Genomic DNA, 21,732 nt, shown 5'->3' with positions numbered 1-21,732 from the left:
GGCTTTTGATAGCCGTCTGTATGAAGCATCTAGCATCACCTAGTGACAGAAAGAGGAATGATACTTTAATCAAAGACCAATTTTATGCAGAGTCTACCGAGGGAAACAATTTTACAGCACTTTAATGCCATAAACCTAAAAATAGACTTTTGTTAATTTATTTCACCATGAAAGTCCTGAAGCATTTCTTATTTTCTTACATTTTAATGTAGTGCTAGGCAAACATGAAGTTATAAATTACAGCATGTACCACTGGTGAAGTTACATAACACACATGGATCCTAAATACAATGAAAAAACAAAGTATTTGAAGACACCTGCTGAATAAATGATAACAGTGCACAATAAAAAATATGCAAATATTATACTTTCGGTAAATGCATCAGCAAAAACTGAGAAAATAGAATGAAATGGCGCCAACCAACAAATGGTAGCTGTCTCTCTAGTTTCACTCGTGGAGGATTAACTCCTGCAGTGACAGCTTACTGACAACAACACACAGACAGGACATCAGTATTAAGATCATTTACATCTGATGATGCTATTTATGCCCAAAAAGCTTTTTTTTTTTTTTCTCCACACAACTCCACTTGTTTACACATTCTTGATCATGTCTCTACACCATTATTGTATAGACAGATACGCACCTGCACCTACACACACACATGCGCGCACACACACACGCACACCCACACACTCTCTCTCTCTCACACTCTCTCTCTCTCTCTCAAACACACACATTCTTTATTCCAAGGGATCATGAGGCACTACATTTATCTCCAGCAGTCTAGTGTTCCCAGCAGTCTGAGGTCTCCCTAGTTCAGTGTACCAGCATGACACCGTGTTTAGTCTAGGTGTAGTAGATGATCTCTGGGATCTGCCCATCCTCCACTGATGTACCATTGTTATTTCCTGGTGAGCTAAAAAACAAAAACGTCGTCTTGGTCCCCGTTGCTGTTTCTTGGGTCACTTTCTTCAACCCCTTTGTGCCATAATGGGAGTCTGGACCCTGAGGTGAAGAATGAAAAAGCAGATGGTATGTTAATCCTAATCAGGTGGGTTAAAAGGAAATCATATTCATTTATGCAAGAATACATATTTAAAATACAGTTGGTTCAGACTGACCTTTAAGGTGGCACATGCAGTGTAGCTGACATTGGGTAGGATTTCCACAGGCTCTTTGAACATCACTCTGAACGTGTTTGCTGTGCCGTCACAGTTGAAACCGGTGTCGTTCTGCCCTAGTGTAATGCGTTTGTCGCTCTCTAAGATCTGCAGAACAGGACGATGATTTTAGTCTATGAACAACAATGTGCAAAGGAAAAGAAAAATCAACTTTATATCAAGCTTAAAATGTTAAAAGACAGCTGGCACGTTAATCTGTGTTTCTGGGTTCATCTGCTTGGTGGTGTAGTTTTGTGTTTGGTAATTCAAAGTATTAGCTGTGACTGAAATCATTTATCCACAAAACCTTCCGCTATTTTCACATCTGGCAAGTACTGTGACATTTTAGCCTTTCAATTAAAAAGTTTACAATCAGTTTTAACAATCACGAAGAGAAAAAAATCCACTGTGAAGGAGGCAGATACTTATTTCTCTATCAGCAGTGGTCCCTGCTGATCAGAATGTGATGCTTATATAAGACAACAGTGTCTTGCTTTGTCACAACTGTACACACTTGTTCTCCAAGGTAGTAAAAAGTAGCTGTGGGAATTGCAGGAAACATCTAACTGGATGAAATTACAAAACATACAGGATGAGGGAAAGTGAGTTCACTACACGTAAGGCTGGCTATAAAGCCTTGAAGGGGGATCTGAATGAAATGTATCAAAAACTGTCAAGTAGTAGCACTGATGTGAAATGGATCCTCTCATTTGTACTTCTATGTATTTAGCAGTAATGAGCCTTTTAAAAACCCTTTGAGTTATTGCATTGCTGCTTGTGTTGAGACAACATTGTACTTTTGAGATGTTTTTTGTAAAATGAAAAGAAAATGTTTATCTTCTTCAAAAGATACCCCTCTCCCGAATAACAACATTGGTTTTGAAACTGGTGTAATGTATCGGTACTAATATGGAAAAATAAATACAAAGCCCTTAACATAACATCATTATAGTTACCTGTATGTTGACCTGATAGTCAGTAGGTCCATGTATTGAACCATACAAGCCAAAACCCACTATGGATATTCTTTTGTTTACATTGAATCTGCAGGGGGAGAAAGACAGACAGAGAAAGAAAATTAGACAAAGAAAAATGAAAAAAAGAAGTAACTTCAACTCAGTTTATTTAGATTAACAACTGACCACCGATGTTGGTCATCTCACCTGATTCTGTCGCTGGTACCACTGTACCCCCATCGACTCTCAACCTGCTGGAATCTATTAATGCTGCACTCCTCCCCCCTGAGGCAGCAGCGGGGCCTGTCGATGTAGTCGACCCGAGGTTTGGGGTTTACTGTAAAGTGTAAAAACAGATTTACCACCTCCCGATCGAACAATATTCCAGACTGGGCAGGCCCTGTTGCACAAGAAAGAATATCAAGCTGGTTTCTGTGGTTTGAGCTGTATGGACACATCAGGAACAAGATGAATATGTTTGGCTGAAATGGTCAGTACAGTGTTGAGAAAAAAAAAAAAAAAAAAAAAGGACCATTGCAGAAGAAAAAAATAGTTATATTTTTGTGGTGCGCTTACCTGCAGCAAACTCCTCAACAGTCATGAGCGGGAAGCGGATAAGTGGGAGGGCTTTCCCCAGAACTTTCTGTTTGTTCTCAGAGGTCGGGGGAAGCTGTTGTCGGTAACACTCGGCCTCAGCCCAGCGTACCACCGCCCCAAACAAGCGGTTCTCTCTGATGCTGAGTGTGTCTCTTTGTAGCACTGCACATAAGGTTTCTACGCATACAAATACACAGAGTAGTCATCAGTTTATATCCAAAAAGAACAAAAAAAGATATATTTGGTGAAGAAGACTCACATACCAAGGTCAATATCTGTAAAACCTTCTGCGTTTATTGCGTCTGCAGTGCTTTTGTCTATGGTGTCTAAGCAGAGGCTGGCAAGTTGAGGCTCATCAAATAACCTAGCCTGTAATGAAAGCACAAAATAAGCCACATTAGTATATATATATATGAGTAGATACTTGTAAAATACTTTTCAAGCACCAAAGGATTTTTTAAAAGGTTGTGAAAAGGTAAGTGTCTCCTTTATATACTAACGATTCTGCAAGATGTACCAAAAGCTGTTGGAGGAAATAAAGCAGTGAGTAGATTTTTCCATATGTTGTGGTTTTCCAATATTCAAGTCTGATAAATAAGGCTTTTATGGAAAAAATATCACTCAAATGTTTAAGAAATTAAAATGTTAAGAGTACAATGCTGGAGATGCCTTTTTTTCCCCTCTTGGTTGCTTTAGGTGGTTTATAGACAAATGTTCTTCTTGGTGCTGTGTTTGAAAAGAGTGTTTTTTGATCAGAAAGCAGCGGCGTATCACCCTGCATCAGACAAAATGCTGAACCCTAACAAACGGCAGCATCAACCAAAAATAGCACAAGGTAATGTCATGAAAACTCAACCATCGACGGCTGCAAGAAGGTCCTGTGGGGATACACAGAAAGAAAAACGGCTTCATCCTCCACTGGATGAGCCGCTGTCTGACGGTTTCCAGCAGATGGAATGAACGAGGCATGATTGTTATAACATGCTTTCATCTATTGCCCCAGGAAAACTTTAAAATCAGATCACACTGTTATTGAAACAGTCTGCTCTGCTCTAAAATACGATTATTTTTATACCTTATGTCTTAAAGGGGTGAATTCACTTAAAATACTGTGAATAGATTTTCTCACTTTCTCCTGGTGATGCCTGGCAAAGCAGTTTCTGCTGCCACTACCACGAATGGAGGTTAAATTGAAGTTAATTTGTGCTGCAAAAAGTAACAAAATATGACATGCAAAATACAAAATCAATGGGTGTTTCCAGAAACAATGTCCCAGTGGATACCATTATTTCTTGAAAAGAGGTGTTGCTGTTAAATTGCTCTTTTCAAGAGTCTGTGTGTAATATCTGATATGTCCGGGGCTAACAAAATAAATATTCATTTTGTAACTTGGATAGATGGAAATTCAAGGTGTCAAACCAAAGGTTAATCCCAGAGCGTTTACGGGTCAAGTATGTACTATACATAAACTGTGACATTTACCTGAGTGAGGAGCATGAACGCATTGTCGGCTCTGAGGTGCTTGGTGAGGAACTCCACACAGTGACTCTCCAGAGCGGGGACCGCGTACTTCTTGGCCGTATACAGAGTCGTCATCACGGTCTCAGGACCAATGTGGACCTCGTCAGAATACAAGAACCTGTGCAGAGGAATCGGGCAACAGAACAATGTTTACAAGCAGGTATTCATGTTGTTATCCACCGTGTGATTCAGAAAATGTTTTACAATTTAGCTTGACAATCCTTGAGAACAAATTAAATTGTAGTATGTAGATGGTGCCCAATCAGATAATAGTCCTTAAAAAGCGCTACAGCTGAGTAACGAGCCTTACTACTTCTTTGCTAGCAGCAGAAATCTATCTGCAGCACATAATCTAAAAACTGTCCAAGAGACGGCATCAAGTGTCATATTTATAGTCCCAATGTTTACATTTGTTCTTATCAGACAGAACCTGATTTAAATCATAATTTTGCCAATTTTAGACTGTATTTTTGGGGGATATTACACTTGTACAGCAGCTGGTCTTTGCAACATCAATTAATAAAATGAGAAAAGGGGTTTTGTAGAAAGAAAATGTTTAAATATCATAGAGTAAGGTATCTATAAAAAGCAACATATTTGAAACCAGGCACATATAAATGCACAAAAACATTTCAAAGGATACCCAGCTCTACAAAGCACGTGTGACTACTATTCTGTTAATGCAGTGTATAAGGGGCCGCAACTCAGTCATGCACCCACAAACACCCAGCCCACATGGACTAATAATACACACAAAAATAAATAAAGTAAATAAAACCATAACCAGCACTACATTGCAAACAAAGAGCTCTGTCTCCTGTCTAATTTAACTACAATTCAAAATCAGCCACAAAATGGTTCCCTTCCTAAAACACAGCTCAAGTGTTATTACAATTACTGCTTTTAATGTATGACTAATGCTGTGTGTTTTACATTTTAAGTAGCTTTTAATGCTGATTTTAAATGTGTGTAAAGTGTCTTTGAGTACTCTGAAAAGCGCTCTATAAATAAAATGTATGATTATTATTATTCATTCAGAAGAAGAAATCATCACAAGTTAAGGTCTTCATCTTTAGTCTCAACTAAATTACATGGCAAACAAAGTATTTCCTCTTCAGGAGACACCAGAAAACCCATCTGTTTCTGTAACTTGTGGTAGTGTTTCTGAACCTTACTGTGCACAAATACATATTTGCCATATGGACCAAACATATGCAGTACCCTATGTTTTTACACCTCTGCTAATGATCTGAGAGTTACCCTTTGGTATTTACCCCCTGTTCCTGTCGACATGCTCTCCCCAGTGTGCAGTGCAGTGACTGTATTAGACACACACACATCTGGACATCTGGTGCACACACACACACATCTGGTGCATATACACACACACACACATCTGGTGCATGCACACACACACACACACACACACACACACACACACACACACACACACACATCTGGTGCACACACACACACACACACACACATCTGGTGCACACACACATCTGGTGCACACACACACACATCTGGACACACACACACATCACACACACACACACACACACACACACACACACACACACACACACACACACAGACATCTGGTGCATGCTGACCACCTGTCCCACCTGAGCAGGGCGAGGAAGGCTGCAGGCTCCACGTCGGGCAGCTCTATCTCCGTGGAGGTGGTGGCCATCCCGCCGTTGAACATGGCGTCAAACACGGCGCTGCCCGCGGCCAGCACGAACTTGTGCGCCGGTATCCTCTGGGCCTGCCTGCCCTTCCCCACCACGAAGCGGACGTCGCTGAGCAGCTCGTTGTTGAAGAGGAAGGCGAAGCGCTCCTTCAGGGAGCTCTTCGTCGCCTGCCAGTTGTACATGGGCTCCCGGTGGAGGCCGAGCACGGGCGGGGAGGCGGACCGGGCGGAGCCGCAGGCCGGCGCGTTGGAGAGCACCGCTGCGGACTGAGCCGAGTGAGCCGAGTTGGACGCTGCCTCCTGGCCGTCCTGGTTTGACGCTAAGCCGCCGCCGCCGCTCCCGGTCGCCATAAGGACACGTTTTTAATTGTTTATGCAACGTTTGTAAACCACCGTGAGGAGAATACACCGACCGTAGCGTGTGCGTCGTTTTTTATTTACGTCGTATCCATCGCGGCGGACGCCATCTTTCTTTGATGTTTAGCTAGCTCACGTTATCTGCTAGCTTGAGTCCGTCCGGAAGTGACGTAGCCGCGCACTTCCGTCAAAACACTTTTTTTTCATTAAACTTTATTGATGAGTTCAAGAGCAACAAACAATCGTGAAGCAAAAAGGGCCACATGTCGATACGAAATGAATGCTCAAAACAAAAGTTGAATGAACAAAATAAATAAATAAATAGTGGATGTGATATATTACAAATGCAGTTGCTGATAATGTTTCCTTCAAATGTGCAGCAAAGTACATTTTTAGTAAATTAGCATTTGTTGGTAGACAATTTTCCCCCAATTAAAAAATGAATTCATGGAGGAGGTGGATCAACAGTAGTAATACATGCCTTTGATATTTAAATCAGCAATTACAATTTTGGTGACCACCATATAAATCATGTTTTTTATTCAGAGGTTTATTTGTTTTATAATTATTTATAATTCAGATAACAAGCATTTTACTACATATATTTACATATACAATTGTATCTATAAATGTAAATATATATATATATTTTTAGGACAGAGGATGTCGCATGTGCACAGATTGTAAAGCCCTCTGAGGCAAATTTGTAATTTGTGATTCTGGGCTATACAAAATAAACTGAATTGAATTGAATTGAATATATACACACGTTTATAAACAAACCCATTTATACATTTATTTGTATACTTTTTTCCAATCGACCACTAGATGTCAGTGTCTGCTCCTTTACTAAAATCACACAGATATGAAATGATAATTATCAAAAATAAACACATAGTTATTCTGATAATAACGCAAACTCGTCTGTTGAATAAAGCTGCAATATACAGTGAAGTCTTTATTTGTCACGGTGATGTGAACAGCTCTCTCTCTCTCTCTCTCTCTCTTTGTATGTGTGTGTGTGTGTGTGTGTGTGTGTGTGTGTGTGTGTGTGTGTACAGCATGAGAGAGAGAGAGAAAGAGAAAGAGAGAAGGAATGAAAGCGAGACAGACCAGTAGAACAAGACAGAGCATGTCGGAGGAGCTGGATTGGAAGTTTTTGCGTTTTTGTCATTTTGACTAAACAGGAGAGTTTAAGCGGCTGAGTTATTATACATTCTCAATTCTCCCACAAGATAAGTTGCTCAACCCTGGTCCGCAATGAGCGCTTCTGCAGGGACGGGGGTGTTTGTGCTCTCCTTGATGTCCATCCCCATCTGCTATTTATTTAATTCCCTCATATACAGCAACAGGTGAGTGAGAAGGGGCCTTTTAATTTGTGTTACCTTTTTTTTTTCTCTGCTTATTAAGAAACGGTTGCCAGTGAAACACTTATTAGCATCATTTGAAAATGAATTGTCATGTCTTTTTTTTTTTAAATACACATATCTCTACATTGCATTTAGTGCTGAAGCTTTCTTCTTCGCTGGGTGTTCAACAGTCCTCATCCTGTCCATTTCAGCCCGGTTTATGCTCAAGAAGAAGGCTCCAGTAGATCCTCTTTTCTATGGTATGCATTATACAAATGCATGTTTCTTGTTGAGACAAAGACATTTTTAAATGTTTGTAGTCTTTGGAGAGAGATATTGATTAAAACGCCAAGTCATGTGAAAGGAATCACAAGGTTCTGTCTGACTTATATCAAAATAGAGGGAGTTATAGGGGAGTAGGATCCTGCAGTTAACCTTAAGTATGCATCTATCTGTCCAGTGTTTGCAGTGTATGCATGCCTCAGTGTGGTGAATCTGATCGTAGGGCTGGAGCAGGACAACATCATTGATGGATTCGTGACATTTTACCTCAGAGAGGCAAGTGTAGTGTTGTGAGTCCTGTCAGTGAGCTGTCTGTTTGTACTTACTGATTGATCTACCCTTGGTTTCAGGCAGATCCACATATTAATACAGCACATGGGCACATGATCTCCTATTGGGATGGCTGTGTGCACTATCTCATGTATCTGGTCATGATTGCTGCGATTACTTGGGGGTAAGATCTGTAAAATCTGTAAGATCTATCCATCTGTTTGTCTATCTATCAATCCATCTATCCATTTATCCAACCAAGTCTCTTGGAAGTATGATGTAATCATTTGACTTTGACAACAGTGGTGTTTCATGGTGTGCACATGCAGGGACTGTTACAGAGACGTTGGACTCTACTGGGTGGGATCTTTTCTTACGCGTGCCATAGTCTACATTCTTGGAAATGCTGTGGGTATGTACACTAAAAATAATGGCATGCTTTGTGGGACAGCATGTGAAACCCCCTGCCCACACTTCCCCTGAGAATACTACACTGAAGTTTAAAAGCTACGTTCAGTGTTTTGGTCTGTGTCTTTCCCACAGTGAGATATTATCTTGGTCTGTCCTTTCTCAGGTAAATATGGGACCCACGTTAGCCCTCTCTTCCTCCTCCACATGCTGTATGTCTGTGTGTCAGTCTGGGCCTGCTTCCGTATCTTCAGCCAGCCCTCCACACAGGATGTTCAGTTGACAGTAAGTCAGCATCAAAACTGGCTGTTATTATGAAAAAAATATTACTGGAAGATTCCCATGTGTGCGATAGAATGTATGTTACAGAGAGAACTGCTTATTTTATTTCCTGTTGTTGCTTTCTCTCACCAGGATGCCAACAGAAAAAGTATACTTCACAGACCTCTGGACTTACTGTTCATCATCTACCTCATTCCTGCTTTTGCTCTCTGCGTCTTCAGAGGCCTGGTAAGTAAGATGATCACCTGCCCAATACTCAACCACAGTGGTGGAATAATAATCTCTTTATGTGTCTGTTAGATTGTTCTGGATTGTTCCAGCGAATGGTCTCAAGCTTACACACAACAGTATGAGCCTTACCTCAAAGACCCTTCAGCTTATCCTAAAATACAGGTAACTCAGTAAAGCTATGAACACCACACGGTCATCCTGATACTGTCATTGCACGTATTTCTAAAGACTGTGTCCATGTTTGCCAGATGCTGGTGAGCCTGCTGTACTCTGGACCATATTACATCATGACTCTTTATGGGCTGATGGTCCCAGGATGTGAGTGGATGACGGATCTGACTCTAGTGCACTCGGGAGCACTGGCACAGGTACGCCCTGCTGGTTATTCCTCGTGCTTGGCTGCTTGCAGTTAAAGATCCTGCACTTGCACATATGTGTGATCACCCATGTCATAGCAGGGTAAGCATATGTGTAATTGATAAAATCGATTATGGTTCCATTTATTTTTAGTACACCTACATGGAACAAGGGCATAATTCATGTTATTGATTGACCCGGTGTTTACCCTGCAAGGACATATCAAAGTGCATATAATGTCAATTTAAATTAGTAATCAAAATAATAATTTCCATTGTCATTTATCCAGAACTTGCACTGGACTGTACTTTATAATTTACAGTCACACAAAGGTCGTCCATATGAAAGAGCAAACTCTTTTCCCACATGACATCATCATTCCAGGTAGATTAGGCAATGCTAAACCGAGACTGGGCGTCTAGCCAAACCTACATAGGCAGTTCCTCAACAACCATAGTTGCTGCAGATTGGTCTCTTTTTGAGTTTTCTTCAGTGCAGTCAAACACAAGTCTATCTGCATGAACATGATCTGAATCAGCCCCACATACACTCTCATCTAAAGATGGAAACTGTCGAGTTGTGGGAGCAACTTGTGTGCCAATCACACCACAACAACACAAAGCAACTATTGTGTTTGAGCTGCAGGCCGGCTCGTCACTCATCGGCGGTATAAGGGAGGAAGCTGACTTCAGACCATGAAGAATGGTGGTATTGGTGGTGTTCACTTAAATGTCAGCTGTTTGACTCGGCTATAAATAGGAAAACTGATGCTCTGTCAGCCGTGTGAGACGTGTCATGTGTCTTTTTTCAGTGACTTTCTATGAAAAGGTAACTGGCAGGAGTCTGTTAGATAGAAAAATATTTTAGGATGAATGTGTCCACGTTTTATGATGATAATCCACCATAAAACAATTGTTACCTGAACTTATGTTGTTGTTTTACTTATATTTTCTTTTATTTATCAATTATTCCTCTGTATGAACTGTTAAATGTAGAAAAAAGTGATGCCTTGATATGAGAGGATTACCTTCTATATTCAAAATGTTCCACTGATCCAACCAGATCAAAGAAAAAAGGAGAAATGTTGTTTTTTGGGGGATATGAAGTAAGACATCTTCATGCAATTGTTACATCAGGAGGATAATTAAAAAATATGTGAACTCTTTAAAAGCAAGTGATATGAGAAAACAATTTTCCTGATTATCCCATTTCTCCCTGCTTCACTTCACAGGCCCAGTTTGCTCATATTGGTGCATCACTTCACACACGGACGCCGTTTTCCTACAGAGTGCCTTCTGGTGGCCAGCCTGTCTTCTTGCTGGTCAATATCCTGTACGCCATTGTTCCTCAGGCTCTGTGCTACCGCTGCTGCAACAGGCCTGCCTTCTTCCTCAGGCCAATTCTAGAAAAGAAGACTGAATGACAGAGAGTGTCACAGAGAGAGAGAGAGAGAGAGAGAGAGAGTGAGTGTGTACCAGGGATGTCCAGGATGCCTGAATAAAATGCTGAAGTACTTGTAAAGGGCCGCTCTATTTGCAGTTATTAGCCAGTGCTATTTTTGGAAAGGGAGCTTCCACCTTTGACCCTAACGAGGGAAGTGGAGTTATTGGAAACATGTCAAAATACTGCAGTGTCAAACAGAGTTTGTGTCATCTAGCATTTATGTCCTTTAGCTTATTTTGAAAAAATGTGAAGATATAAGTGTGTTTTTATACAGTGTCACAGCACAGATAATAGTGCTGTTACACTTGTGTGTGAGATTCAAACTACTTGACGATACTTATTGTTATTCTATTTTTTGATAATATTTCTTTGAGTTACAAAAACTGCTTTCTTGACACTGAGGTTTCTGTACATTAACTTTTTGGTTTGGCAAATAAAGAAATCCTAAAATGTGTCCATGCTTTTCATACTATATAGTATAATTAAACATGGATAATTGCATCAATATTAAACCATTTAAGGGCATTTGATAATATATATAAAAAATCTCGTTAAATGTATTTTTAAAGTTTTTTTTAAAACCGGAAGTACTTTGTGTTCACACTATCTCTTCCGCCTCCACTTACTGGCAAAACAACTCCGCATGTAGCTAACTAGCTTAAGTTTACAACACAAACAAATGATTCAGTCGTTTCACTTCTCTGGTAAACCGAATCCACTTTGCAAATAACCCGTGCAGCCAGCTTATATTCAGACTAATGCTTTATTTAAATTAAACGCGGATGGAAATAAATAACTCTGAATAGCGCTAGCTGAACATGCTAACTAGCTAGCCACCATTAGCTTCCTCCGGCTGTGATGGCAGCACCGACACCTCTGGTCTCTGCTCATGTGTGCAGGTAGGTGTCCCTCTTCAAATGACCTGTGAATGTTTGACTGGTGGACCAGCAGGACATTATAAAGCAGTATATGGTGGTTTGTTTTCTAGTCCTCTGATCTGATTGTTGATTAAAATGTCCTCTTGTCTTCAGTCAAAAGCAACGCAGGGCTGCTCTGAGGAAAGAGAGAAGGAAACGAAAACGTCAAGCTCTCGCCCAAGTTAGAGGATGTGGTATGTAGTTAGCTACTCTGTTGTTTTGTTTTAATGTCTACAGTGGTTTGCCAGATAAACCCCAACATCTGCTCTGTCACAGGATTACAGATTGGAGCAGGCCATGTACCTGAGGAAGAAGAAATACACGATGAGGATGATGAGGATGGAGATGTTGCAGGGGAGGAAAGGTAGGTCAACACTGACGTCACTGTACTGCCCTGCAGCTGCACGTTCAGTGCCAGACAGGATTTGTTTATCTTCATGTTATGATTTTATTTCTTTTCTCAGACTGCGGATGCATGAAGAGTGGTTGGAAAGAGAGAGGCTTGCCCAGGAGGAGTTCAGGCAGAGGGCTGAGAGGGAGGAGGCTGCAAGGAAAAGAAAAGAGGAGGAAGAGGTAATCTAGTGTTTGTATTCGTCATTAGGGAACATGTACAACCTGACAATTTTTAAAAACACATTTACATGTTGTGAATATAGCTGGTTTTAAGATGTGCACTGTATGGGTTAGCTGTTTCAGCAGTTAATCGCTAATGTGGCATCTGGTCAGGACGCTGCGTCCTGGCTTGGCTTTAACTGAAGACTTGAAGCATCACTCTGCATATATTCTATAGTATTAGCAGTAGCTGACTGCATCAATTTACAAATAATAATGTGAATAATTTGAGAATAATTTATCAGCAAACCTAAGCCTATTTGACCTCTTATTCTAAATGAAATGTTAATATTCACTGGCGTTATGTCTTTTTGTGTGTCCAGCGGATGATAAAGGAGGAATGGGAGGCCCAGCAGAAGAAAGAACAAGAAGAAAAAGAGCAGAAGCAGCAGGACAAGCGAGACAGAGAGGTGAAACGGGCCCCAGGAGGATAGAAACAAAAGAAAGATATCCTCTTCTACTTAATGGGTGTTTATATTAACATCCCAAAGGAAAGATTTCAGATAATCACATAGTAATCATGTTTCTTTTGTAAAATGTGTTTTTGCTTTGTACATGGTTCTTTTTAAAAATTTCCTTGACTGAGTGGCACAAGCAACCGTCCAACTCCTCAACTAAGATACACACAAAGAGAAAAACCCTAACAGCAACTTCAGCTCTCACAAGGATGTATCTTTTACTTTGTGTAAAAACAGTGAATGAAATTGCTTTTCAAGAAATCCAGAAATGTTGATCTGCCAGTCCCTCTGAGTGTGATCTTAACACACAGTGACAGATCTGCTGCAGTATGTTGACCTCTACACATTTTCACCAGCCGTGTCTTTACACCATTTGTAGGAGGCCGTTCAGAAAATGTTGGATGAAGCTGAAAATCAGGTATAAACACACATGAAATCCTATTGTTTGTGCTACTAGTTAAAAGTTTGAGTTTTAATGTATTTATTAGCAATATATTTAATGTTTAGTTGAACTTTACACATAGAGAACCGCAGGAAGTGTATATATTGTCATATCGTCACAATATTAATCAAAAATGCCTAGTTATGTGTTTTAAAGCCAAGATATCGGTTATCATGTTTAATAAGGTTTTTTAAAGGCACGATAAATGTATACTTTGCACACCATCTCATTCTAGTTTAGGTAAAGGTCAACTATACAGAATATACATTTTGTTGATGTTCTCACCTCCAGCTGGAGAATGGACAACCGTGGATGAATCCTGAGGCTCCTGTGAAGAAGAACTGCGAGAACTTTGGAACAGAGCGCGACGTAGCCAACTGTCCGTTCTTCCTGAAGACCGGGGCATGTCGATTCGGAGACAGGTACTATTTCCTTCTCTTTTGATGTAGCCTGCTACGTTAAATTCACAATATTATTATTTGAGTGGTGATTGAATGGATGCACAGTTGCATTCAAGAAGTCATATTTCTGTCTATTCTCCCCTTCTCTGTCTTTTTGAGTCCAGATGTTCCCGGAAGCACGTTTATCCCACAGCCAGCCCAACTCTTATGATCCGTGGCATGTTTACGACATTTGGCATGGAGCAGTCGCGACGCGACGATTACGACGTCGATGCTTGTTTGGAGCACAGCGAGGAGGAGCTGCAGGAGTATTTCCTCGAGTTCTACCAAGACGTCCTGCCGGAGTTGAAGAGTGTCGGCATGGTGGTGCAATTCAAGGTAAGATGGAGGAAGAAGGTCAGTCAGTGTGTTAACATGCACTTACACGAATTACAGTCGTCTTTATGAAGTAATTCATCTTGTGTCCCTAATATACTTAAATAAGACTTTAGAGATTTCTTAACAAGGTCAGGTTAGAGAAGAAATCTGGTCCACCACTCATTTTAGATGCTTTATCGGTTCAATGAAGTCATAAAGTAATATGTGTTTTTCTTTTACCTGGAAATTAAAGTAAAATCATGGTAAAAAAGTATGAAATAGTATGAATTCTGTGTCAATAGATCTCTTTTTGATGTCTGAGAGAATTGCATGATCACATTATTTCCACTAAAAATACAGATTTGGTTTCACTGGCGTCTTTCTTCTTTTAGGTCAGCTGCAATTATGAACCACATCTCAGAGGAAATGTTTACATTCAGTTTGACACGTAAGTTTTCGCACAACCGCTCCACGACCTTTTCCAAATGAATAAACTGTACGGTGTTTGAAAATCCTTCATTCTTTGTCCTCTTGTCTGTCCAGGGAGGAGCAGTGTAAAGAGGCCATTATCAAGTTCAATGGGAGGTACTACGCAGGCCGGCAGCTTCATTGTGAGATGTGTCCTGTTACACGGTGGAAGAATGCTATATGTGGTGAGTTATTCTTACTGATTCCTGAGTGGCATTTTCACTCACTGCGGAAGATACAAGATTCAGTTTAATGTATTTACTTTCTTGTTCGTGTCTTTCCCAGGATTGTTTGACAGAAAGAAGTGTCCCAAAGGGAAACATTGCAACTTCCTGCATGTATTCCGAAACCCTGGCAATGAATTCTGGGAGGCCGACAGGGACCTGCACATGTCACCAGACCGCAGCGTCAGGGGGAGTCGCAGAGAGGGGTGGCATTCGGAGCGGCATTCGGAGTGGCATTCGGAGCGATACGTGGACCGATCGTGGAGGCAGCGTCAGTGCAGCAGAAGCCCGCCGAGATCCGAGAGATCACACAGCAGACGGGACAGCGACAGGCGGAGGAGCAGGAGCAGAGAGAGGAGCAGAGAGAGAAGGGCCTCCCACCAGCACAGGGAGGACCAGCGGTCATCGAGACACAGTGACAGGACAAAAGATTGGTATCTGAGCAGGAGTAGAGACAGGTCGAGGAATAGAAGTAGAGACAGGTCGAGGAGTAGAAGTAGAGAGATGGAGCAAGACAGGTTGAGAAACAGAAGTAAAGATAAAGACAGGGACCACAAGCATAGAAATAGAAGTGAAGAGAGGGACAGTAGAGACAAAGATACAGACACCAGAGACAAAGATACAGACACCAGAGACAAAGATACAGACACCAGAGACAGGTCAAGAAGCACAAGCAGAGAAAGGAAGAAAGAAAGGAGACCCAAGAAACCAGATAAAAATGAGAAACCCCTAAATGAGGATACCAACACACGCCGGCGCCACAAACAATCCAAAAAGAGCAAAAAGAAGAGCAAGAAGAAGCATAAGAAGAAGAGCCATTCTCCTGAAGGGACGGCCTCATCTGGAGAGTCAGAAAAGGAGAAAGAGTCGGAGCAAGAGACGTCGGCTAATCTCACTGCAACGAGTCCCGCTCAGGAGATAAATGAAACGGAGCTCATTCAGAAAAACAATGACTCGGACGAGAATCCGTGTGTTGACAGTGAGAAGTTTAGTCCCGAGGGGGAAAGTGAACAGCCTTAAACAGAAATACCTAAAGAGCCTGCTGGAAAGGGTGACACGAGAAGGTCTTAGTGGCTCCCACATTTCAAAAGTTGTGAATTTGTTCTGGCTTTTCTCCTTTTACGTGTGCAAATGAGAAGGAGGCATAAATAAGATGTTTTGAGACTTGATGCAGTAAGAAATAACCTGTCAACAGTGTGTACATATGTGAATATTTAGCTTTTGGAAAATGGTAAACGTTGCTTTAATAATTGGACACTTGATCACTGGAGCTGCGGCACTACATGGTTATTGTTGCTGAGTCACAACTATATAAAAACAAAAGATCAACAGATGGGGTTTCTTTTTTTTTTTGGATACATTTATTGTTAACCATTTTCAAATATAGGAAAAAAAATGTTGGCAAATGTGTTGGCAGTGTTGAATACAAAAAGTGATCTTTTTTTGCACAAATCAAAGATGAACTTGTTACATAATTACTTATGAATGTTCAACAAAAACACTTTGTGGTTTTAAGAATGCAGATAAAAAGTTTGGATGAGCATCTATTCATCTTCTGTTGGGCTTGTTTTCCTGCATCCTACTGACAAGTGAACAAGCCGTAAGTGATGAATATTAATGACGTATCCTGATATGTGCAGTTGATCTTAGTTTGTTCCGACTCCATTAAGAAACTGGAGAGAGACCTGTCCTCGAACGGATAGGAATAATCACATAATACTGGTATATTGTGGCCGAATAATCTCCACACACGTTTTGTCAAACAGCCGTCTGGTCTAAATCCCTTTTCTGCCATGTTAGCTTTCCATAGACACCATTGAGACGGTCAAACACAGTGTTCTTTGGTCATGTGTTAGTCTTTACGCTAAAGTATCATAATACATAAAATAGAGTTTATTTTATTTGGATCACTATCTATTCCTGATTTAAGAGAAACTAACCTAAGATTTATCTCCAGAGGCCATAACGATCTCAAATATTAAATGTTTTTTTTCAGGAATATAAGTCAATTGACAAAAAAAAAACAAAAAACACCGTGACGATTTCAACAAACCTGACAACAAAAGGTAAAGATTTTAGTTATTGAAAAGGAAATATAAAAAGGTTGATTTCTGGAGGGGAATTACCAAACAAAGATTTTGCACAAACCTACGTAACATATACGCTGATATTGATCATGGGTAGTTGTTTAATTTCACTTAAGTGGTGGGCTGAATTGACCTGTGTGATAGTAATGATTGTAAACATGTCAGTGATTCCCACAACAGCACCAGCTGTATGTATCTTATGTATTACCGTTACATCTGAGTCACGACTGAGCATCGCATCAGTCCAAGAATAAATATACAATGACCTTTTGAACAATAGAAAAAGAAAAGGTCATTTAGTAATACTTGTTGCTGTTCTGAAGGTATTAATAGAGTCCCACAAAGACCTTTCTAATTGTCAGGATAAGAAAATGTTTCATCCACAGCATAAGAAAAAAATGAAAAACAGTCAAAAATTAAATCACTTCTTTCTCAAATTGTAAATTAACCAAACTTAAAAGGTTTATCAGTTATACTGTTAACTACGGAGGGTTTTTTTTTTTTTGCTGGATTTATATTAAATCAAATAATGCATTAGAATTTTGCTCTTGAGAAACAAGGTAAAATCCTGTGTTTTTCTGCAGAGGACCAAGTATCAGTTTGGAATTCTATTAAATGACCCTCGCTGTATATTTATTTTTCATGAATTCGGATGCTTAGCTCTTAGACTCAAATACGAAGGTTATTCACACCGAGAATCTCCATCTGCGTCTTCAACAGCACCTTAAAAATCCCTTTTAAGCCAAACATGTGATGATAGATGATCTTAATATGATGCTGCAGTTTTCATGTCTTCGCTACATTGTACTGTGTGGAGTTTTAGGAAGTTTGGGGTGTGAAGTTATGCTAATAGTACTGCAGAATACAGCGAGGGAGCTTGTTCATAGGAGGCACATTCAAACCACAGTTGGCACCACATTGAAAAGGACATTACTGGATAGTACAGAACAGAGTAATACAGTACATAGGTGGTGATTATATACATACAACACTGACACAGGAGAAAAGACGGGAAAGAGAGGTGGAGGGTTGCCAGATCTGCAGCTGTGGAGAAGGAGCTGCCAGGCAGCAGCATCAGGATTTATGTCAGCCCAATTTCTTCTAAAACGCTCCGTGGTGCCTCGGCCTCCTGCAGACGATAGGAAAGAAAGAAATGTTCTTTGCTGTCGTACATTTTGCAGCGCAAGTGCCCCTACAAATTATTATTCATAGTACACGGGTCATAATTGAAAGTTACTAAATGCGTGACAAGACCCGGAGTCCTTTTCTAGTGAGTTAAACCTTCAACAGGCCTGCACAGTCAGCCGTGGTGTTTTAGAAACAGTACTGCATGCTTTGCTAAAAATAAATGGTTCATTCTGTTGACCGCAAATGACCTCAGCTAGACAGAAATGCAAACACATGCAGGACTGCACTTGTTTTAGCGCATCGACTCAAGGGAGAGAGAGGTATTAATCAAGCGATGCAGCCTCAGAATAAACGGGTGACGTCAGGAGTAGAGGGCTGCAAGGTGAAAAAAAGCAATACACCAACATCTTTGATCTACCCTTCTGTGTTCAACATTAGGATCGCTGAGATAAATTATTTCTTAATTTACACCAAGTTAGGGCTGTAACGATTACAGCGATTGATTGACATGAGGATGAGTTGTTTCAATAATTTTTCAAGCTAAAAAATGTCATAAAATTGCAAGTTCCAGCCTCTCAGTAGTTAAGATTTTCTGATTTCCTTTGTCTTAAATGACAGTAAAGTGAATATTTATTTGGGGTTTGGAGTGTTGGATGACCAAAACAAGTACTTTTAATACATCAGCTTGGGCTGTGATAACTTGTTATGGGTATTTTTCCTCAATTGTCAGACAATTTACGGACCAAACGCAGCAGGTCAATCACTGTCCGCCTGACACTATAGTTGGTCCGTCTAGTGGCTTCAACTATCTGCTAATAAAGAAGGGTGCGTACCTCCTGCAGCAGGTCGGCCTGCTCGATGGCCTTCAGCACGTTCTTCTTGGACGTCTCCTGTGCCTCTCCGCCCAGCAGGAACTCATCCAGGATGAAGTAGGCCTTCTCAAAGTTAAAGATAATGTCCAACTCGCACACCTGTGAGGCCACAGCAGCACAAAAAGCAGCAGATCAGAGGAGATCCTCACCTGACTTAAAAGCGTGGATGCTTGCAGTGCTATAAAATCAGCATCTGACGTGATGTTTGAGAGACTCACACTGCCGAAATATTTGTCCAGCAGCTCCACGTATCTGTGGATGATCTCCAGGGTGATCAGCTCATTATCCTGATCCTCGACTGCACAGCAGAAATACAGGCTGGCGTATCTACAACAGGAAGTAAGGAGATAAAAGATTAACAAGGCGGTGATGTGTACAGATATTAGTGTGTTCAATTTAGTTAGTGGTAATTTAGCTGTGATCACTGTTCAGACTCAAATTGATGTATGTATGTATGCATGTATGCATGTATGTATGGTCTTTAAAAGGGAGAATATTTCTGTATTCAACTACTTAGTGCTGTTCTGTATCACAGAAAGTCATATAAAACAAAAAAACGCTTTTCCATATGTTTAATTTTCCATGAATTCCAAAATTCTATTATATTTTCTTCCTGAATAAGAAGTGCATCCGAAAGGCTTTATGACTATATCATTGTGTGTCTTTACATGAATAAACCAACAAAACCATCAGTTTTCCAAGTCTGACACTTTAACCATTCTATCAAATAGAATAAAAATAAATGAGAACAGCAAAAACCGATCCTTGTTACCTTTACTCAGAAAGGATTTATTGTACTGCATTTGATTAAAAGAAATGTTTTTATATGTACCAAATAAACAGTCTCCGTGTATATCATCACAAGGCAAGAACACACCTCCGTGTCAATGTCTCCTGGCTGTTTCGTTGTTTATGAGTTTTTTGTTTCTTATATTGAACACATGACGATGTGTGTTTTGTATTTTCATGACTCAGCAGTAATATGTCCAGGACAAGTCCCATAACACCCCTTCTGTGTTTGAATCAGTCCTCCATTATTTGGCAGTTGTTGTTAGAGAGGGGGTGTTTCTGGCTTCCATCACACACCAGAAGGTGAGATATAAATGCCAGAAATCTCAGTGCTTGACAACATAATCACAGAAACATTGTTTTTTATAAACTGTACGAACAAGCCACTGCAAGAGCAAAAGTGATGTTGCAACCCATCCTATTGCTAAGATCATCCCCTGGCATGCCTGGCACAAGACATTTTAGATTAAAGGTTTAACAAAAAACAAGTAAGGACCTTAAGGCCCACTTGATAGATTTCTTTTCTCCAGGGATTTCAACCATATCTCACAGTCTTCATCAATCAACAGAGAAATCCCATCTGTGCAGCACCTCCCCCATATACCACCACATGTTATCATGTTACTGAAGATCTTTGCAAATTTCCCCGCTGCAGGACTAATAAAGGATTATCTTATCTTATCTTATCTATACTTAAGTCACTTTAATATTATAAAAAACTAAACCATCTCCAGGAGAACTGAGCAAATTCCATCTGCCGATGAAGACCATTAGATGCAGATGGAAAATGGTAGTCAGTGGACCTGGAGTTAAAATAATTATCTCAAACTACTATTTCCATAATCAGGAATGAACTTTAACGGCCAAAATGTTAAAGGTAGCTGCAGTATCTCACGATAAGCACCTGGTCGGCTTTCAGGATTGATCATTCAGATGACTTCAGATGATCTCTTTGTGTTTAGTGCACATGCAGCCAGAATTTAAACTTCTCTAACTCACTTACCTCTTGTACACAATCTTGAGGTCCCTCCACTCCAAGAAGCTGCACATCTTGGGCTTCCTGGCCAGTATGGTCTGGACCAGGTCTCTGGAGATCTTCTTCCTCTCCTTGTCAGACAGAGGCACGTACCATTTCTGTAACCGCAGCTTTCCCTGCCGGCTGAACAACAGCATGAACTGCATCTGAAAGGGAGGAAGTTCAATTCACAGTTATCCACGGTTGAGATGAGATGCACTTACAATGTTTGCAGAGAAGGAAGGAGAAGAAAGTGAATCCTGCACAGAAGAATAAATGAGTAGGAGACACAAGCATTAGAGGATGTCAGGTGATGCATTTTTATTCTTTGTTTTCTTGTTGTTTATAATGTATTGTTAGTATAAATCATATGTTGTAAAATATATACATATCATATGTATTTTCTTTTTGTATTCGTTATAGTATTGTAATTTAAAAAAAATATTATATAGATGGAGGCTTCAAATAAGCCCAGTGGGCTTTCTGCCTCTTCCTGCACTGTAATATCATTGATCAATGTTATGTTTAGTATATTTTTCAATTGTGCAAATAAACTAAACTAAACTAAACTGAACTAAACTAAATGTTACCTAGTCATCAGCATCTAATGCATTTTCAATTTGCTCTATTGTACGTCCAGGATGCTATTGCACAAACTTCCCTTAGCTTATGTTAGCTCTCCTCCCATTGCTCAATGGCCACACACTAAAACATCACTCAAGTCATCAGCTAGCTCCAGCAGACACGAGACGTGCACACGGCTCTTTTACCTTCCGCGGGGTCTTTCGTTGGACGACTGTTAAGTTCAGTGAAGTCCAGATTTAAACATAACCGGAGGGAGTTCAGTAAACAGATGTGTCGGTGTCTCCGCAGCGTAGCTCCTCATCCAGACTGATGCTAACGCAGCTAGCGGATGGTGGTCGCTGGTGAGGCAACGATGAAGTCAGCAGCGCTGTGATTGGTCGAGAAAGCCACAGCGCTGGAATCTGATTGGCTTAGAGATCCCGTTATCCGTTACGTCATTCCGTGCACACAGCGCTGGGATCTGA

General features: G+C 40.5%; 4 protein-coding genes across 5 annotated transcripts; 2 read left to right on the top strand and 2 right to left on the bottom strand.

Annotated features, from left to right (window-relative positions):
* Window positions 1-182: 182 nt before the first annotated feature.
* Window positions 183-6,474, bottom strand: LOC129102335 (BTB/POZ domain-containing protein 1-like). 2 transcript variants are annotated; one of them, XM_054612438.1, is made up of 8 exons: window positions 5,867-6,474; window positions 4,200-4,356; window positions 2,981-3,086; window positions 2,697-2,894; window positions 2,328-2,520; window positions 2,121-2,208; window positions 1,126-1,272; window positions 183-1,009 (listed from the first exon to the last, which is right to left on the bottom strand). In XM_054612438.1, exons 1-8 carry the CDS (start codon window positions 6,283-6,285, stop codon window positions 851-853), a joined length of 1,467 nt encoding a protein of 488 aa, XP_054468413.1. In that variant the 5' UTR covers window positions 6,286-6,474; the 3' UTR covers window positions 183-850. The 2 variants fall into 2 exon arrangements, with proteins under 2 accessions (XP_054468413.1, XP_054468421.1); XM_054612446.1 differs by having other exon boundaries at window positions 184-1,009; window positions 2,328-2,457.
* Window positions 6,475-7,379: 905 nt separating this feature from the next.
* Window positions 7,380-11,352, top strand: LOC129104665 (transmembrane 6 superfamily member 1-like). Its single transcript, XM_054615463.1, has 10 exons — window positions 7,380-7,643; window positions 7,797-7,900; window positions 8,101-8,202; window positions 8,277-8,376; window positions 8,522-8,604; window positions 8,767-8,885; window positions 9,015-9,110; window positions 9,183-9,275; window positions 9,362-9,481; window positions 10,702-11,352. The coding sequence occupies exons 1-10, from the start codon at window positions 7,552-7,554 to the stop codon at window positions 10,891-10,893; spliced, it is 1,101 nt and encodes a 366-aa protein (XP_054471438.1). The 5' UTR covers window positions 7,380-7,551; the 3' UTR covers window positions 10,894-11,352.
* Window positions 11,353-11,537: 185 nt separating this feature from the next.
* Window positions 11,538-17,264, top strand: zrsr2 (zinc finger (CCCH type), RNA-binding motif and serine/arginine rich 2). The gene is made up of 11 exons (XM_054613142.1): window positions 11,538-11,812; window positions 11,945-12,024; window positions 12,107-12,194; window positions 12,295-12,403; window positions 12,766-12,852; window positions 13,280-13,318; window positions 13,634-13,764; window positions 13,908-14,121; window positions 14,493-14,548; window positions 14,644-14,753; window positions 14,854-17,264. The coding sequence occupies exons 1-11, from the start codon at window positions 11,772-11,774 to the stop codon at window positions 15,810-15,812; spliced, it is 1,914 nt and encodes a 637-aa protein (XP_054469117.1). The 5' UTR covers window positions 11,538-11,771; the 3' UTR covers window positions 15,813-17,264.
* A 93-nt stretch (window positions 17,265-17,357) lies between these two features.
* On the bottom strand, window positions 17,358-21,643 carry ap1s2 (adaptor related protein complex 1 subunit sigma 2). The gene is made up of 5 exons (XM_054613153.1): window positions 21,454-21,643; window positions 20,672-20,850; window positions 19,098-19,206; window positions 18,841-18,978; window positions 17,358-18,008 (listed from the first exon to the last, which is right to left on the bottom strand). Exons 2-5 carry the CDS (start codon window positions 20,848-20,850, stop codon window positions 17,961-17,963), a joined length of 474 nt encoding a protein of 157 aa, XP_054469128.1. The 5' UTR covers window positions 21,454-21,643; the 3' UTR covers window positions 17,358-17,960.
* Between the last annotated feature and the right edge of the window lie 89 nt (window positions 21,644-21,732).

Source organism: Anoplopoma fimbria, chromosome 2 (assembly GCF_027596085.1).
Source record: "Anoplopoma fimbria isolate UVic2021 breed Golden Eagle Sablefish chromosome 2, Afim_UVic_2022, whole genome shotgun sequence".
Lineage (NCBI taxonomy): Eukaryota > Metazoa > Chordata > Actinopteri > Perciformes > Anoplopomatidae > Anoplopoma > Anoplopoma fimbria.
Note: the sequence above shows the minus strand (reverse complement) of the source record. Positions and strands in the feature narration are given on the sequence as shown.

Bases quoted from the DNA above. Each gene is read 5' to 3' on its own strand.
- LOC129102335 (XM_054612438.1), bottom strand. From the start codon at position 6,285: ATGGCGACCGGGAGCGGCGGCGGCGGCTTAGCGTCAAACCAGGACGGC. The intron at 3,087-4,199 runs GTAAATGTCACA...CTTTCATTACAG, and splicing joins CGTTCATGCTCCTCACTCAG to GCTAGGTTATTTGATGAGCC. The intron at 2,209-2,327 runs GTGAGATGACCA...CTCCCCCTGCAG, and splicing joins GGTACCAGCGACAGAATCAG to ATTCAATGTAAACAAAAGAA.
- LOC129104665 (XM_054615463.1), top strand. From the start codon at position 7,552: ATGAGCGCTTCTGCAGGGACGGGGGTGTTTGTGCTCTCCTTGATGTCC. The intron at 7,644-7,796 runs GTGAGTGAGAAG...CATTGCATTTAG, and splicing joins TCCCTCATATACAGCAACAG to TGCTGAAGCTTTCTTCTTCG. The intron at 7,901-8,100 runs GTATGCATTATA...CTATCTGTCCAG, and splicing joins AGTAGATCCTCTTTTCTATG to TGTTTGCAGTGTATGCATGC.
- zrsr2 (XM_054613142.1), top strand. From the start codon at position 11,772: ATGGCAGCACCGACACCTCTGGTCTCTGCTCATGTGTGCAG. The intron at 12,025-12,106 runs GTATGTAGTTAG...GCTCTGTCACAG, and splicing joins CGCCCAAGTTAGAGGATGTG to GATTACAGATTGGAGCAGGC. The intron at 12,195-12,294 runs GTAGGTCAACAC...TTCTTTTCTCAG, and splicing joins GATGTTGCAGGGGAGGAAAG to ACTGCGGATGCATGAAGAGT.
- ap1s2 (XM_054613153.1), bottom strand. From the start codon at position 20,850: ATGCAGTTCATGCTGTTGTTCAGCCGGCAGGGAAAGCTGCGGTTACAG. The intron at 19,207-20,671 runs GTAAGTGAGTTA...TTCCTGTTGTAG, and splicing joins CTCAAGATTGTGTACAAGAG to ATACGCCAGCCTGTATTTCT. The intron at 18,009-18,840 runs GTACGCACCCTT...TATCGTCTGCAG, and splicing joins AGGCCGACCTGCTGCAGGAG to GAGGCCGAGGCACCACGGAG.